Genomic DNA, 15,097 nt, shown 5'->3' with positions numbered 1-15,097 from the left:
TGTGGATCATGCGTGTTATGCTTTGGCCTAGTTTGGTTCTTCTCTGTTATATAAAAGCTCTTTGATGCCCTAAACGACAGATCGCTCGTTCTCTTATTTCTAAAACCCTATTTCGATGTTTGAAGAGAAACACTCTCTCGTGAAACCTTATCTCGATCGATCAGTTTTGTTTCTGTGGTAAGGTCACACGATAAGGTAACTGTATTGTGTAATCTCTGTTGTTTTAATCGCTTAAGGCGTGCGAGATTGAAAAAAATTGAAAGAACAAATACAACTTGATCTTGAGATCAGTCGAACAGATCTTGGCACTTGTTCTTATAGGTTTTTTATTTTTCAATTCAAAATTTGCAATACTGTTTATTCTTGTTATGATCTTGTAATCCGATTGTTATCTTGAAATCTTAATGAATTGACTAGGGGTGATAAGCCTTTACCGTGAATATAATTTTTTTTAGATCCAAATACGCAAATATTGTGTTCTTATATTCTTTTAATTTTTGTTTTATTTTTCGTGATTTAAGCTTGATCTTATGGTTTGACCGAGACTTAGGTTGAGTAAGAAACCAACAGATAAAATATGTTATAAGATTATAGTTATGCTATTGAGAGTTTAGCAAAATAAAAATTTATAAATTGTTGGAAATTATTAAAATAATCAAATAAATTAAATCAATATTTCTGAAAATAGAGCTATTTGAATGAAATCTTCAAGTGAGGAGTTTAACGGTAGTTCTAGACACATTAGAACAAGAACCCCTCCAAGAATAATAATAATAATAATAATAATAATAATAATAATAAAAAGAGAAAAAGATTTGAGGACAGAATTAAGCAGCATGAATGGTCCAGCAATGTGACGGAAAACGGTCCCATATTTTAAATGAATGGTCCAGGTGAAGCGGGAAGGAAGATTTTGTTGAACACAAGTAATCAAATAACAGTAAGGCAAATAGTAATCATTCCAAGGGAGGGAATGAATGAAGCTTTGGTGAAAATTAGAACAAAATTTCTCTTTCACAATACAGATTTGTTATGATGCGGGTGTCGAGTTTGTTCCAAGGGTGGGGAGTGAGGTAGCATCTCCCCTTTAATTTTGTCTACATGGGGGTAAAGTTTACGTTTGTTATAAATAATATAATAATTTTATCTCGTTATATAAAATATATTAAATTATAAATAAGACTTTAACATTTCTTTATTTTTGTATCTGTACGTACAATTTGTATTTTATTTTTCTTAAAAATATTGAAATATGATATCATATGTTTCAAGTTTTGAGCGTGAAAATTAAATATTAAATTAGTTTTTAAAATAAATTAAATAAATTATTATATTTTTAAACTTAGTGCCACGATAGTCTTGATAGCAGAGGCCTCCCTCTTAATTTTATTAACGATATTAACTCTTGTTATTTAAATTGTAATTTAGATATTAGTTCAAAATTAGATCCCAAACATATTAAATTAATAAAAACGTTTGTGATAGCAATCTAGGATTCTCACGTTGTGGAGTGTTTGCAATTATATAGGTGAGGTTCTTTCAATTAGATTTCGGGGTTTGTGACCGTTGTTTGGATCTCGATCTTTGATAAAGTACATTTACTTGTATTTCATGTTAATTGAATTAAAACATCATTTATAACACTAAAACGACATTTATCAAAATGACTAACATAATCCTAAGTCTAAAAGTAAAATAATTTATTATTTAACTATTATAAAGTTTATTGACTAATTTGATTCTAGTTTAATGATTTATTTAATTACTTTTAAAGTAGTATAGCTCCCAAACTTAAAATACAATAAATTATTTGACACTTTACCTTTTTTTTTTTTTTTTTTTTTGTTTATTTACACAGCCATCAATAATTTATTTCACATTCTACCTTTTATTTTTTTTATTGACTCGGCAACAGCTGATTTTTATGTTATCATTATCCTTTCTATTTAGATCCTTAAATTTTATTTACATTATAACTTATTAAAAAAATACCATAGTATTTATTTACTTAAATAATAAAATAGGATAGATAAACATTAATGTAATTTATATTTTTGACCTTAAGAAGTGGTTTTTTCTATAAAATCTGAAATACTAAAGATAATTTGCATGAGATGCAGCTAGATGACTCGCATAACAAGTGGTGAAGTAAAATTTACCTCTTTTTTAATTACAAGCCTTGACAGTGACACATCACTTTGTTAACTATATATTAAGCTCTTAATAATTATGTTACATTTAATAAAATGGTATAAAAGCAAGATTTGATAAATAAATTATATTTTTAATAAAATATATATAAATATATTACATCCTATTTGCTTCATTTTTTTTTACATCTTATTCATGCAAGGTAAAGAGAGAAAGCTGAAGAAAGAAACAAAAAAAAAAAAAAAAATGCAACCGGCTTAATTTCTGATAATTAATTTGCATTGGCTTAGAAAAAGAAAATACATATCATAACACCATTGCAAGCTCAAGCAAGACGAAGACGTACGTACGCATTGTACATTTTATTATTACAACCCGATATTAAAATGAAGATTCCTATAAGGGGTAATCTTCACCTTATTGGAAAGGTCGTAGACTGCATGCAGTGGGCACACCATTGTCAAACTAGGCACTTCTTAATTACCTTTGATTGGAGCTCCTCCTTAATTAGTTTATTTAAGGAGGAATTTCTTGTACCATTCAGCTGAATATTTAGGATATCTTTTCAAGTTCTTGTAATCCACATAGTTGATGCCGTATCTGATAGTGTAACCAGAACTCCACTCGAAATTGTCAAGTAGCGACCATGCCAGGTAACCCTTAACCCTAGAACCCTCCCTAAAAACAACATATATAATTTTAATTAGTGAAATTTGAAAGTTTGCTAGCTCAATATGTTCAATATATTCCAAAAAGAAAAAGAGGGCCGGAATTGGATTGTTCATGACTCACTTTATGGCTTGTTCAAGGGCTTGAAGATGGGTATGGTAGTATTCTACCCTGTATGGATCCTTTACACCTTCTTCAGTCGTTTGATTGTTGTACTGACCCGTCCCTAATAAAAATGATCCACAAAAGACATATAAATAGTATTTTTTTTTTTCTTATCTTTTGGACAAAACAATCAGTTTCTTACCATTCTCTGTGATGTAGATTACTGGATCTTTGTAGAAATTTTTAATATAGTGCAATACATCTCTGAATCCTCGTGGAACGGAATACAAGGTTCCCAACTGCAAACAAATTAATTTGTCACAAAAAATAGAGTACTCCGGAAATAACTATATATATATAAGATGTGTTTTTTGGTTATATATATATCTAAGATGCAAAAAAGTTAAAAAGTCTTGTCATCGTTCTTGAACATACCAAGGGCCCAATGGATGTTCCATCTTTCGTAGCTGCAGAAGAGAATAATAAAAAATCACATTAGACACCTTAATTAATTCAGTAGGAGCAAGCAATCCTCGTCTAGTCTGTTTTGGCTGGCTGGCTGCTGCATTATTTAGAAGTGTAAAATATAATAAAAGAAAAAATGGAGTATGTTTTGTTAAAATATAAACTTACTTCCAAGACTGGCATAATAATCAGATGAGTAGCTGAGGTGAGCTGGCTTGTTACTAAATGGAACATTGGTGATATAGTATGAGCTGTAGTAGTTTACTCCGACGAAATCATAGGACCCCTTTAGCATCTCAGATTGTGCAGCAGTGAATCCTGGCAACCGATTTCGTACAAGGAGTTTCATTCTTCGTGGATAATCACCATAAACTATTGGGTGAAGAAACCTATCACATTGAACACCTTTGTTTTTTAGTTCATGGAAAATGCCTATTTGTAGGGCCTAGACTATTTTTTTTTTTTATAATTGTACGTGTTCTCATATCAAGGAGAGAGAGAGAGAGAGAGAGAGAGAGAGAGAGGGGAAATAAACTTAGTTACTTAGGCGGATTTGCTACTAATTAACGAAAACTTAAAAACCAATTAATACTACTCACCATCCAGTGAAAAAATCTTGAACTCGTTTAGATGCCAGTAAATCATTGTTGGACACAGGATACATTCCACCCACAACTAAAGTTAATCCTATTTCTCCCTTTTGAGATGCCTGCAGCAAATTGTTTAAATTATTAATTATTAGGTATTAAAGCACTGCAACAATATTAGACAAGCATGCATCTTGATCAGTGTCACATGCATGCTACGAGTACGATTATATATAAATGCGGAGCTTAATAAACTTTGTTCTTAAATTGCATACGAACGATACCATGGTAAAAGGGTAAAAAAAAAGTGTCCTTATTCATGAAATATATATGTTAATAAAAGTTGTTGCTTGCCTGGAATTTTGTTTTGAATCGTTTTACAGCTTCTGCATGTGCCAGAAGCAAATTGTGGCCAACTATGTAAGGTTCGGTTGCAGAATCTCCAGCGGGGCAGTTCATCCATTTGGAGCATCTTCCAGGTGCCATAGTGCCCAAGTCGTAGCCTTGTGCAATAAAAACATTTGGCTCATTGAAGGTGATCCAATGCTTGACTCTATCACCAAATGTTTTGTAACAAAACTCCGCATAGTCTCCAAAATCATGGCTGCCCATCAAAATGTTTGGTCAATTAATTATTCCAGTGACGAAATATATCTAAAATCCTAAATTCAACACTATCATATAGCTAGCTAGCTAGGGTAACAGGTTGGCAGTATGATTTCACCATCAATTATATAATATTATTGGACATGGTAAACAAACAATTCTCTTCTTTTTGATGTCCCTTAATTAGTTTGATACTTCAAAATATATTAGAAGATGAACCCAACAACCTTAGATTAGAATCAGATAAAATTGGAATTATTTTAATTAAGTTTATTTCTCTTAAAAATATTTTGGGTTCAACTCTTAATTATATAATAGGTTTATTTTTTTATTCCTTAATTTTTTTTATCTCTTACATATATATATATATATATATATATACAAATACGTAGTACAACTCTCTCTATTAATATATATATATATATACCTTTTATAATTTATTTAAAGTAATATAAAATTTTATTATTTTGACTCTGATATATTCTTTTAATACTTCTCTTAATTACAGATAAATGAAATGTTTTACTTACACAATTTTTTCACTCAGAAAGCTCCCGTACTCTTTTTCGAGTGCTTGAGGAGTATCAAAGTGATGGAGGGTCGCAAAAGGTGTTATACCTGATCATAAGAAAAGAGAAATTAAGCCAAAGTGAATTGCTTGCTTTAATTTTGGTGAAATTAAATAAAAACAATAAAGAAATTTATACACTTATTTGAACATAAAATTGCTTTTTAATTTCAAAGAGAGAGAGAGAGAGAGAGAACCATTTGCTAGGAGCTCATTGATGAGGCTGTTATAGAAGTCGACTCCAACCTGGTTCACTCCTCCACTTAATTTTCCATCTGGGTACGTAGCAAATAATTTAAACCAGCAAAAGAAAATCATCATTAATAAAATTGAATTAAAAGTAAAGAAAACATCATCATGCAACATGAGACTGCAGGTTGAAGTTCAGACAATTTTTGGTAGCAAAATCTATAAATCGCACATTATATATTATGTGCATGACAGCCGTATTAATTAGCTGATGAACTAATAATGCTCGTAGATTTGATATTATAATAATTAAAATACAAATAAATCTCGTAGATTTGCAAGAACAATTAAGCACAATTAATATATATTAAAATAAGTAGTGAAGGAGATCATCGTACTAGCAAATATTCTGGCCCAAGAGATGGAGAACCGGAAAGAATTCAATCCCATACTCTTCATTAATTGAACGTCCTCCTGCCACATTTTTCTACTTTTCAGTCTCCAGTCAAAACAAAGATTAATATTTTCAACCAAACAGTCAAAATTCTTTTTTTTTTTTTTTTCTCTTTGAAGGTGTACCTTGTGAAGATAATAGAAGCCATTAGCGACGTCGGCATTGCTTCCATCAGAGATCTTACCTGCAATATATATATATATATATTGTAATATAGGTAATTATGCAAAACCAGCAACTGAATAATTCTTAATTACAAACATCTTGTAATAAACTCCTGTAATCCCACGGTCCCTTTAGTTAATTAAGATTTTTATGCTTTTCTTTAGTTTCTTTTTTCGACATTTTTTTGAACCAAAATGAATGAAAAATCATTATTGTTATCATCGGCCGGGTGCTAACACAGTGGTAAGTTGTGTGTGCTGGCCGTTGGGGGAATCCAACATCCTGTATTCAAATCTCATGTTCAACGTTTTTCCTAGTTTTAATTTTGAGTGATCGCCTAACTATCATGTGCTATTTGAATTGGGAAATAACAGAACAAAATTCAAATCTTTTCATGAATTTGTAAATTTATTATATTTTAATTTTAATAATTATATCCCAATTAACTCAATTAAGTATAATTTTATTAAATATTTAAAATTAATTTAAAAAGCATGTATCATTATTAACGTAATAATCCACCTATTATAAAAAATATATATAAAAGTGAAACCCATCTAATCCACCTATTATAAAAAAAATATATAAAAGTGAAACCCATCTGTAAACATATAAGTAATATTCATTTTATTTTTTTTATAAGTGTATATATGAGTCCCACTCATATATTTTTTTTTTATAATTGATGACATATCACATTAGCAATGACTTTTGAATATTGGATAAAATTATACTCAATTAAATTAATTAAAATACAATTGTTAAAATTAAAATATTTAAATAAATTTATAAATTCACAAAAAATATTTTTAGTTTTTTTTTTCTATTTACCCTTAAATTTAAAGGTAAATGAACTAATAATTTCACAAAATTAATGATCTCAAATTTCAATTTACAACTGGGTATCACGCGCAAATATCTTTTGACATTTACCAGTGCATATAGTGTAAAAAAAAAATGAGAAAATTAACCACAACTGTTTGTGAAATTTGCACGGTTTTCCCTATCATGCACATTAAACTTAAATATTCGCCGACAACAATGTGTGTGTGAGAGAGAGAGAGAGAGACTCTTGAAATCGCGAACGAAAGCGTCCCAGATGGTTTCACCCCTCTTGTTCGGCGCGCCTTCGTACTGAAACACAACATTATACGAACACAATCAGAAGAGTTGATCAATTTGAATCTCTCTCTCTCTCTCTCTCTCTCTCAGTCTCACCATGACCTGTCTTTGAACGACAAAATTAACGTATCAAGTATAACATTAATAAAGGTAGAAGATTTCAAGACATCATATATATATATTATATATATATCGTACTTGATAAGCAGATGCAGAAGCTCCGAACAAGAAATCTTTGGGGAAGTGGGTGCGGTTGAAATACTTGGGGACGCTGCCGTCGGCCGCAGCCAATGAAGCAGCGACTGCGACAAGGAGGAGGAGGCTGAGCAACACAGAGGCTTTCGTACCCATGGCTGAGTTCTGGTTTCAAGCTTCCTGCACCGTCCCCCTCTTTATAGACGCAAGGTAGGCTAGTATGGTACCAGGCCAAAACGCCCAAGTTATTTCAAAAAATAATACAAAGTTTAAAACCTTATTACTCTAAATGGAAAGGTTTAAAGTTTATTTTAGGATATATAAATATAGTTTTATTCTTTATAATTAAGAGTACTTTTTTTTAATTCTTAAACTTTTTGTGCCTGTGAGAGGATTAGTTGAGTATTTCCTTTATTTTACGTTGTGCCACACGTTGCGTTAATTTATTAAATATCTATATGCATTATCCTCCTTTAATAGGCCTACCAAACACATGCAGCTACCTCTAGCTATCTTTCTTTTTCTTTTTTTTTTTGTCTAACCAAAAAGAATTTTTTTTTTTTTTAAAAAAAAGAGAGAGATTTCAAACTCCTCAACAAAGTGGACAAAATTTTCTATTTTTTACTTAGATTATCAGATAGATATGAAGATAATAGCGTTTTCTATTTTCTATAAAATAGGGTTACTTGAAATTCATCTTGAACATATACATTTAACATGCCATATGCACATTTTGTTATTTTTGGCTTGATATTCAACATGCATATTTATTATTAAATAATTTTTGGTATAAAATTATAGGTAATTTATGTCTTAAAATTTAAATAGTTGCATCGATGTTAGTTCCATTGTCAAATTAAATTGTCATTATTTTCTTGATAAATGAAATAATTTTATTTATATATTAAGGAAAAGCAATCTTCTCAATAGGGCAATTTTATTAATAAATTACGTCGCTATAGTGTAATTTTTATCTTGCCTCTCTTATTTTTTCACTGTACTCCATATGAAATGCACCTCTTTCCCTTTATGTTCCCTAAATACCAATAGTCAAATTTGCTGTAGCATTTTCCATCTCAAGAAGGTGACCTCTTATTAAAAAAGAGTCACATCAATAGATTTGTTATATTGTCCACATCAGTCATCGGTCAACATTATGTTGTCGATGTTGCCTGACGCTGGCTGCAAGGGTCATTGGAGGGTCATTGGATCCCACTCCCTTGGATCCCATTCCCTCTCCCATGGGTCCCACGCCCACACCCTCATTTGCTTAAGTCGGGCAAATTGTGATCCGGGCAATAGTTAAGAAGCAACAGTGCCCCAACCCCAAGAAACATCAGGTGTTTAAGAATGAAGAAGCATAATGAGAATTCCCGTACTGTAGCAATAGTATTATTTTTCAATTCCATCACATCATTTTCTAAGTTATTTTTCAAACACGCACTCTCTGTGGTACTTAAAATTTTGAACATTTGAAAATTCGCTAATGAAAGTCATTGTCCACGATCTCGTGTAAAATGCACAAAAGTCATTGTCCATTGCCAACCATTTTTGTGTATTTTAATTAGCGATTCTTCTATATATATATATATATATATGTCCTTGGAACCATCTTGGTTGTTTTATTTTCCCCCGTTAGTCAAAGTTTTACGAAAAAGCTTTTGTTTGGCAACCGCTTATAATAATAATAATAATAAAATGTTACATCCCCATTGTTTAATTTTTTATTTCTATTAAAAACAGTAAATTGTAAATTTGAGAGGAATAGAATGGGCAAAATGTCCATTGGACCAGTCTCTCCTAATTCCGATGTGAGTGCGTTTTGGTTGGCTCTCACGCTACTTTGAATTTTTGTATTAAATCAATTATTGTTATTAAATTTTGAGTTTTAATTTTTCTCAAATTTGTTAAAAATTAATGTGATATATATTAATATTATTGTTCTTTTTATTTGTCAGCGATTCCTTGCCTTGTAACCATCCAGCCTCTACAAAACAAAAGACAATAAGAGAGCACATCTCTAATGTTTAAATTAGATTTTTGAGAATGTAAATAATTTGAATAACTCTTGAATTAGAATTAAAAGTATACATTTTTTGTATGTGAGCTTATCTATTTATAGTAGAGTTTAGACGTTTGTGATAAGTATTTTCAAGAGACTAACTAGTATTTAGATTTTTGTAAATAAGTTTTATTCTTTGCAATATTATTGATACTTTTAGTTCCCGAGTATTAACCCACACGGAGACTCTTTTTGTGAGAATTTATTAAGACTTTCCAACAACACTTTTTCCATTGAGAGTCTATTAAGCAAATCTTCCAAAAACCCTTGTCTTAATAAAGGTTTTTAGGCACTTTGTAGCTCTCTACTCTGTTCTAACTCTTATGCTTTATCTTTAAATTGTAGATTTATCTTTCATGGGTTTCGTGATTCGGTCAATATGTATCCATTGGTAGATTTATCTTTCAACACATTTCATGGTAAGAGCAGCAATGACGACTTAACCCCTCCCATGTGCATGGGATAGTGTGTGAGGGCCCTTAAAGTGAAGGATTTCATCTTTTACACCCAAGCAATGACGACTTAAAAAGCATTATCCGCATTAGCTTCCAATCCCATCTCTTCCACCTACCTGCCCCTCCAAACTCCTCAATACACCGCCTTCCATGAGCCATTATGACCAAGGGAATAAGTGAATTTAAATGATATCATCTGAAATTTTTTTAGCTTTTGGATCCATGTCTACTTTGTTTGAGTTCATATCAAAATACTTTTGCAATAAGGATGAAATGTTAAACTAACCCCTCAAGTTTAATAAATCCAAATAAATAGCTGTACTTTTAAACTTAGAGCTACATTAACCATTATGGTTAATGATACCTTGATTTCATTTGGCTAAAGTATCAAATTGATTACTATACTTTAAATTGATCAAATGAATTATTATGTTTAGATTTGAGAATGCATTAGCTATTATGACAGATGGTAGATGTCATCACGTTGTAAGTGACATTTTAATTTCACTGAATATGTCAATTATATCCCTAACTAAACTCTAAATATTTAAAAATTTCATTCAAAATCATATTTCAAACATTCATGATCATGATTATCATTGCGTCGTGAGGCAATTGCACTATAGAGTATACTTCAAATTTTGATTTGAGCTTCAATAGTTACTTCACTAATACTGAGATTTTTTATTTTTTTTTTATTTTGCACAATAGACCTCCTCCTATTTTTAGAGTCAATACCATTATTCTTTCTCAAATTTATCCTCACCTTCAAAGATGGTAATTACAAGGTAGGTTCAAGGTGGGGCAACATTTCTCATCCCCAAACTCAATTCTCTGTATCACTTCCCATCCTTATCCCGTACCTCCGCGGGGCAAAGAAGTTAACCCCCAAGCTCGCCTCCAACAAGGGTGGGATGAGGATCCCCATTGCCTCGAAAATTAATTTATTATTAATTTTTTTGATAATAATAATAATAATAATAATAAACAAAAAAAATATAGCATTATCAAGACAAAAGAAATTATAACATAATTAAACAAATGTTTGCAAACCCTATCAAGGATTTTTGAGTTTAAAGAACAAAAAAAAATAATAGCAAAATCTCCCAATTAAAAACCACAATAAATTACATATCCACTCCCAAAGCCACGGAACCTTGCTTCCTTTGCAACTACAGTAACCTCAACTCAACTTTATTTATATATCCATAATAGATTATATAAAAAATAATTTATATAAATTTAATTTAATGTTTTCTATATACATTTATCTAAATTGCATCGACTACTCTTGTATTTTTAAAAATGTTATTCACCTCCCTTATTGTTAATAGATTGAGTAAATTGACCATTTTATGTCACTCTTTAAACTATATTTAATTTCTTCCTTTCTCTCTTTTCATCTCTCGTTTCCCACACACTAGTGATTATCTCTAGCCAGCTACTCTCACTTCCTATGTCATCTCCCTTTCTCTTGCAATTGATCGAGGGTTTAGGTTTCTATAGAAACCTTGACCAATGGCAGTCATGAAGGGAGAAGTTCAAATTGTAGAAATTCCAGAAGAAAGAATAGACACCAAAGAATGAGGTGAATTGGGTTTTTAAGAACTCTTTATATTTAAAGGCTTTTGTACAAAGAAAACTATTCGATCTTTTGGAATCTTGAAGACTAGAGATAAAAATATCTATTGAAATATTTAACTTTAGATAATTTAGGAAATAATGATACGAGTATTGTTGATTTTGTGTGATTCAAAATTATTTAAATGATTTTTCATTTGCATTTTGATTTATCAAATCTGATTGCATGTTGTTATATGAAATTGAGATTTATATTATATTCATTTTATTTGAATTTAATTGCTATGTATATTTTATTGATATATAAATCATGTGGGCCATTGGTTATATATGTGGGCTAAGTTTATAATGGGTCGAGCCCAAGTCTGTATGCTTTTTGTGTTGCTCTTGCTGCTGGCCTAGCCCATTTATCGATCCATTTGGCGATGTTATAAAAGGGCAATCTAATGCCCTAATCTCCAGAATGTCCTCGATTTTCTCTCTTGTACACTCTTTGAAACCTTAATCGATGCCTCTTGAAGCAAGACACATTTTGTGAATCCTTCTCTCTTGTTCGATCGATATGTTGTTTATATGGTAAGATCTGTTGGTAAGTAAAGTATTGTTTTAACCTCTATGTTGTTTTAAGCGTTTGAGGCATGAGACATTGGTTGGCTGAAAAAGCAAATCCGAAACCTTGATCGTAAGATCGATTTAGAACAGGTTCTTGTTTTTGGTTTCTGTTTTCAGTTGTATTTGCAATACTGTTTTACTTCCTTTCCTGAGATCTTGTAATCGGTTATAAACTTTGAGATTTTAGTGGATTGACTAGAGGCGAAGTCTCTACCGTGAGTAAGATCTATTGATCCGAACATGTATCTTGTTGTGTCGCTATTTGTGTGTGAGAGTTGTGGTTGTATTTTTCGTTTCTGTGTTCTTGTTTATTACGTTTGATCTGTGTTTGACCGAGAAATAGGTTGGTTCAAAAACCAACAAGTATGATTTGAGTGGAAATGAATTTTTCAAAAATCAATTTTAGAACAATTATTGTAGACTATAAATGTTGGAAATAAAATCTTGACAAGTTGAAATAAAAGACAGGAACGAAAAATGTACACAGATTTTATAGTGGTTCGGCACACCCAGCCTAGTCCACTACTTTGACTTCTCACAATTTTTTTTAACAATCTACTATATCTTTTACAGACTCAGTTATAACCTTAGCTTTTGACATGTGAAACTGTAACTTCTGTTTTTCAATGACTTTGCAGTAACCAATAACAAACATCTTTTACTAGAAGCAATTGTAACCTCTTACATTGTACTTTTTAAGGGATCAAGCACTAACCACAACAAGATAAGAAAAGTTTATAATTTAAACACCTTGAAAAGCTCTTATAAGATAGAGAACAAATAACAAAGTTAGCTTCTCACAAAGCAAAGAAAGAAAAAAAGAATATAAGTACTCCTTTATTTTTCTAAATGAAGATGAAAACTTGAAGTATTTTTTTGACTCAAGATAGTAGAAAGTATTCAAGAATAGCAACTTGATTCTTCATCTTCTTCTACTTTTATAATTGTTGTCAAAAAAATAAAATCTGGAAGTACAATTTTCTTTTTTCATATTAGAATATTAAAAAATCAAGATAAATGAATGAGGTAAAACTTTAGAGTCATTTTAAAGCCTTAATGATCAAAACTATGCATTAAAAATACTTGCAACGATGAGTTTAACGGCTATAAAAATCAGGTTTAGCACATATTTACTCAAGTAAGTTTAGCCTTTATATACTCGAGTAAATTAGGTCTCTACTCAAGTAAGGTTTGTCTCTACTTGAGTAAGTTTTGACTACACTCGATTATGCTCAACAAATACTTGATTATACTTAGCACACAACCAACAAAAACATGTTTTACTCAACTTATCATTCAATGAATACTCGATTTATTTTATGTTTTACTCGACTATCATTTAATACACAGATATTGTTTTGAACATCATCAAAACACTTTTGTTATCAATATAAACATCTAAATATCATAAACATCAAAGTTAAATGAACACAAGTGCTATTTGTAAAAGTTGATGCTTAACTAAAGACTTTCTCTTTTCTAGACTTAAATAAGAATCATTCTACTCATCAAATCACAACATGAAACATGAAAATGCAAAACACATAGAAACATGATTTTTCATTTACATTATAAATATGTATACACATGAAACACAAATAAGTCAAGTAACTCACTTTTACTTGACTGAAATAAAACCCATAAGACATAGCAAAAATGTTGAGCACAAAATACATTACTTAACAATAAAGCACATCACTTAACATAAAGATGCACTCCCTTGAGTATCATGATAATTCATTTATATTTATTAAAATAAGAGCACACATAAGAAAAATAAATCATATATATGATATATATTCTATAAGCTTTAAAGTATCATGATTTTTTAATCATACTTATCAAAACAAGAATATATGTAAGTTTAATAAAACATATATGACTTCTATTCTATAAGTTCTAAGTCATCATACACATATATTAGTAATGCATTATTTGAGTAATTCTTGAAAGATAGAAATTTAGAATTCTATTACTCAAATGTATTCAACCTAAACATGAGCAATATTAGGAAGTATTGTTTGAAAAACATACAACATTTAGAATTTTTAAAATACTTGAATGATTTTGCTTATAAAGCAACATACGTTCATCTTTATAAATTCTTTAAGAGTTCTTCCATAAAATTTTTGAACCGGACAACTTTAAGAATTTGATACTAAATATCAAATAAACAATGTAGGCTCTATGAATTGGAATTTAGAATTACTTGCCTAAGCATATATACCTTTACTCAAGAGTAAAGATGTTTGATTCACATAATTTAAGTGCTTAAGATATTCCTCAATCTTAAGCTTACTCTTAAGTGTCATGATGATATATGATATTTATTCATGACACTAATGCACTAGGATATTTAGGATATCCCTTAAAATCCTATGACTGATGTTCTACCATTGTGTTTAGTTTTTATGATGAAAAACAATACTTTGTTTCTATCCCTAAGTCATGAGTCAAGTTTATGGTTTTTAACAAAAATCAATTTCAAGTGCTTTGTTAAAATGAAAAGCAAAATGATTTATGATTTTTTATATCAGTTGGAGATTTGCAAAATCAAGTATTTAATCTTAAAATAATCTCCTAAAATGATTTTCAAAATAGCTTTGAAGTTGTTAGTCAAGATAGAGCTAAAATTGTTTTACGACAAAAGACCAACTTGAATATAAATGTGTTTGATGAAAATCCAATCTTAAGTATGAAAAATTATTTATGTTAATCTCATATTTCAAAATAAGTTTTATATTTTGAAGCGTGCACGAAAGGTTTTGATTCGAAATTCAAATGTCTAAAAAATTCTTTAGTTCATGCATCATGTTTTGAAACTCATTTTGGTAAGGTTTCAATATTTTTCTAAGTCTAAAAGGTTAGCACCTTATAAGGAGACATATAAGAAAATGATTTCATTTTGGAAAATTATCTCCCGGTATTTTGATATCTTCTATCCATTAGTGCTAAAACGATTTTTAATGAATTTTTTTAAGAAATAGAAAGTGTATATCTTGAAGGTGGTAAAATCGCAAAATTTTAAGTTTGTACTAAAACCCAAATTCTACTTTCTTATTCTTATGGATTTTGATTTTCTATATATTTTTATTGAATCCAAATAGGGGG

General features: G+C 30.1%; 1 protein-coding gene across 1 annotated transcript; it reads right to left on the bottom strand.

The window, feature by feature from the left end:
* Positions 1 to 2,408: 2,408 nt before the first annotated feature.
* LOC127801892 (beta-glucosidase 12-like) lies at positions 2,409 to 7,460 on the bottom strand. The gene is made up of 13 exons (XM_052337400.1): positions 7,280 to 7,460; positions 7,030 to 7,093; positions 5,920 to 5,978; positions 5,739 to 5,814; positions 5,349 to 5,426; positions 5,114 to 5,201; positions 4,332 to 4,581; positions 3,990 to 4,099; positions 3,559 to 3,779; positions 3,361 to 3,392; positions 3,128 to 3,224; positions 2,944 to 3,046; positions 2,409 to 2,829 (listed from the first exon to the last, which is right to left on the bottom strand). Exons 1-13 carry the CDS (start codon positions 7,430 to 7,432, stop codon positions 2,664 to 2,666), a joined length of 1,497 nt encoding a protein of 498 aa, XP_052193360.1. The 5' UTR covers positions 7,433 to 7,460; the 3' UTR covers positions 2,409 to 2,663.
* Positions 7,461 to 15,097: the final 7,637 nt, after the last annotated feature.

This window comes from Diospyros lotus, chromosome 5, assembly GCF_014633365.1.
Source record: "Diospyros lotus cultivar Yz01 chromosome 5, ASM1463336v1, whole genome shotgun sequence".
Lineage (NCBI taxonomy): Eukaryota > Viridiplantae > Streptophyta > Magnoliopsida > Ericales > Ebenaceae > Diospyros > Diospyros lotus.
This window is presented reverse-complemented; position numbering and strand designations above follow the sequence as displayed.

What these genes read in the sequence shown, in the direction of transcription:
- LOC127801892 (XM_052337400.1), bottom strand. Translation starts at nt 7,432, where the DNA reads ATGGGTACGAAAGCCTCTGTGTTGCTCAGCCTCCTCCTCCTTGTCGCA. An exon ending in TTTCGTTCGCGATTTCAAGA is followed by an intron (nt 5,979 to 7,029) that starts GTCTCTCTCTCT and finishes TATATATTGCAG; the next exon opens with GTAAGATCTCTGATGGAAGC. An exon ending in TTTCTGAGTGAAAAAATTGT is followed by an intron (nt 4,582 to 5,113) that starts GTAAGTAAAACA and finishes TTTGATGGGCAG; the next exon opens with CCATGATTTTGGAGACTATG.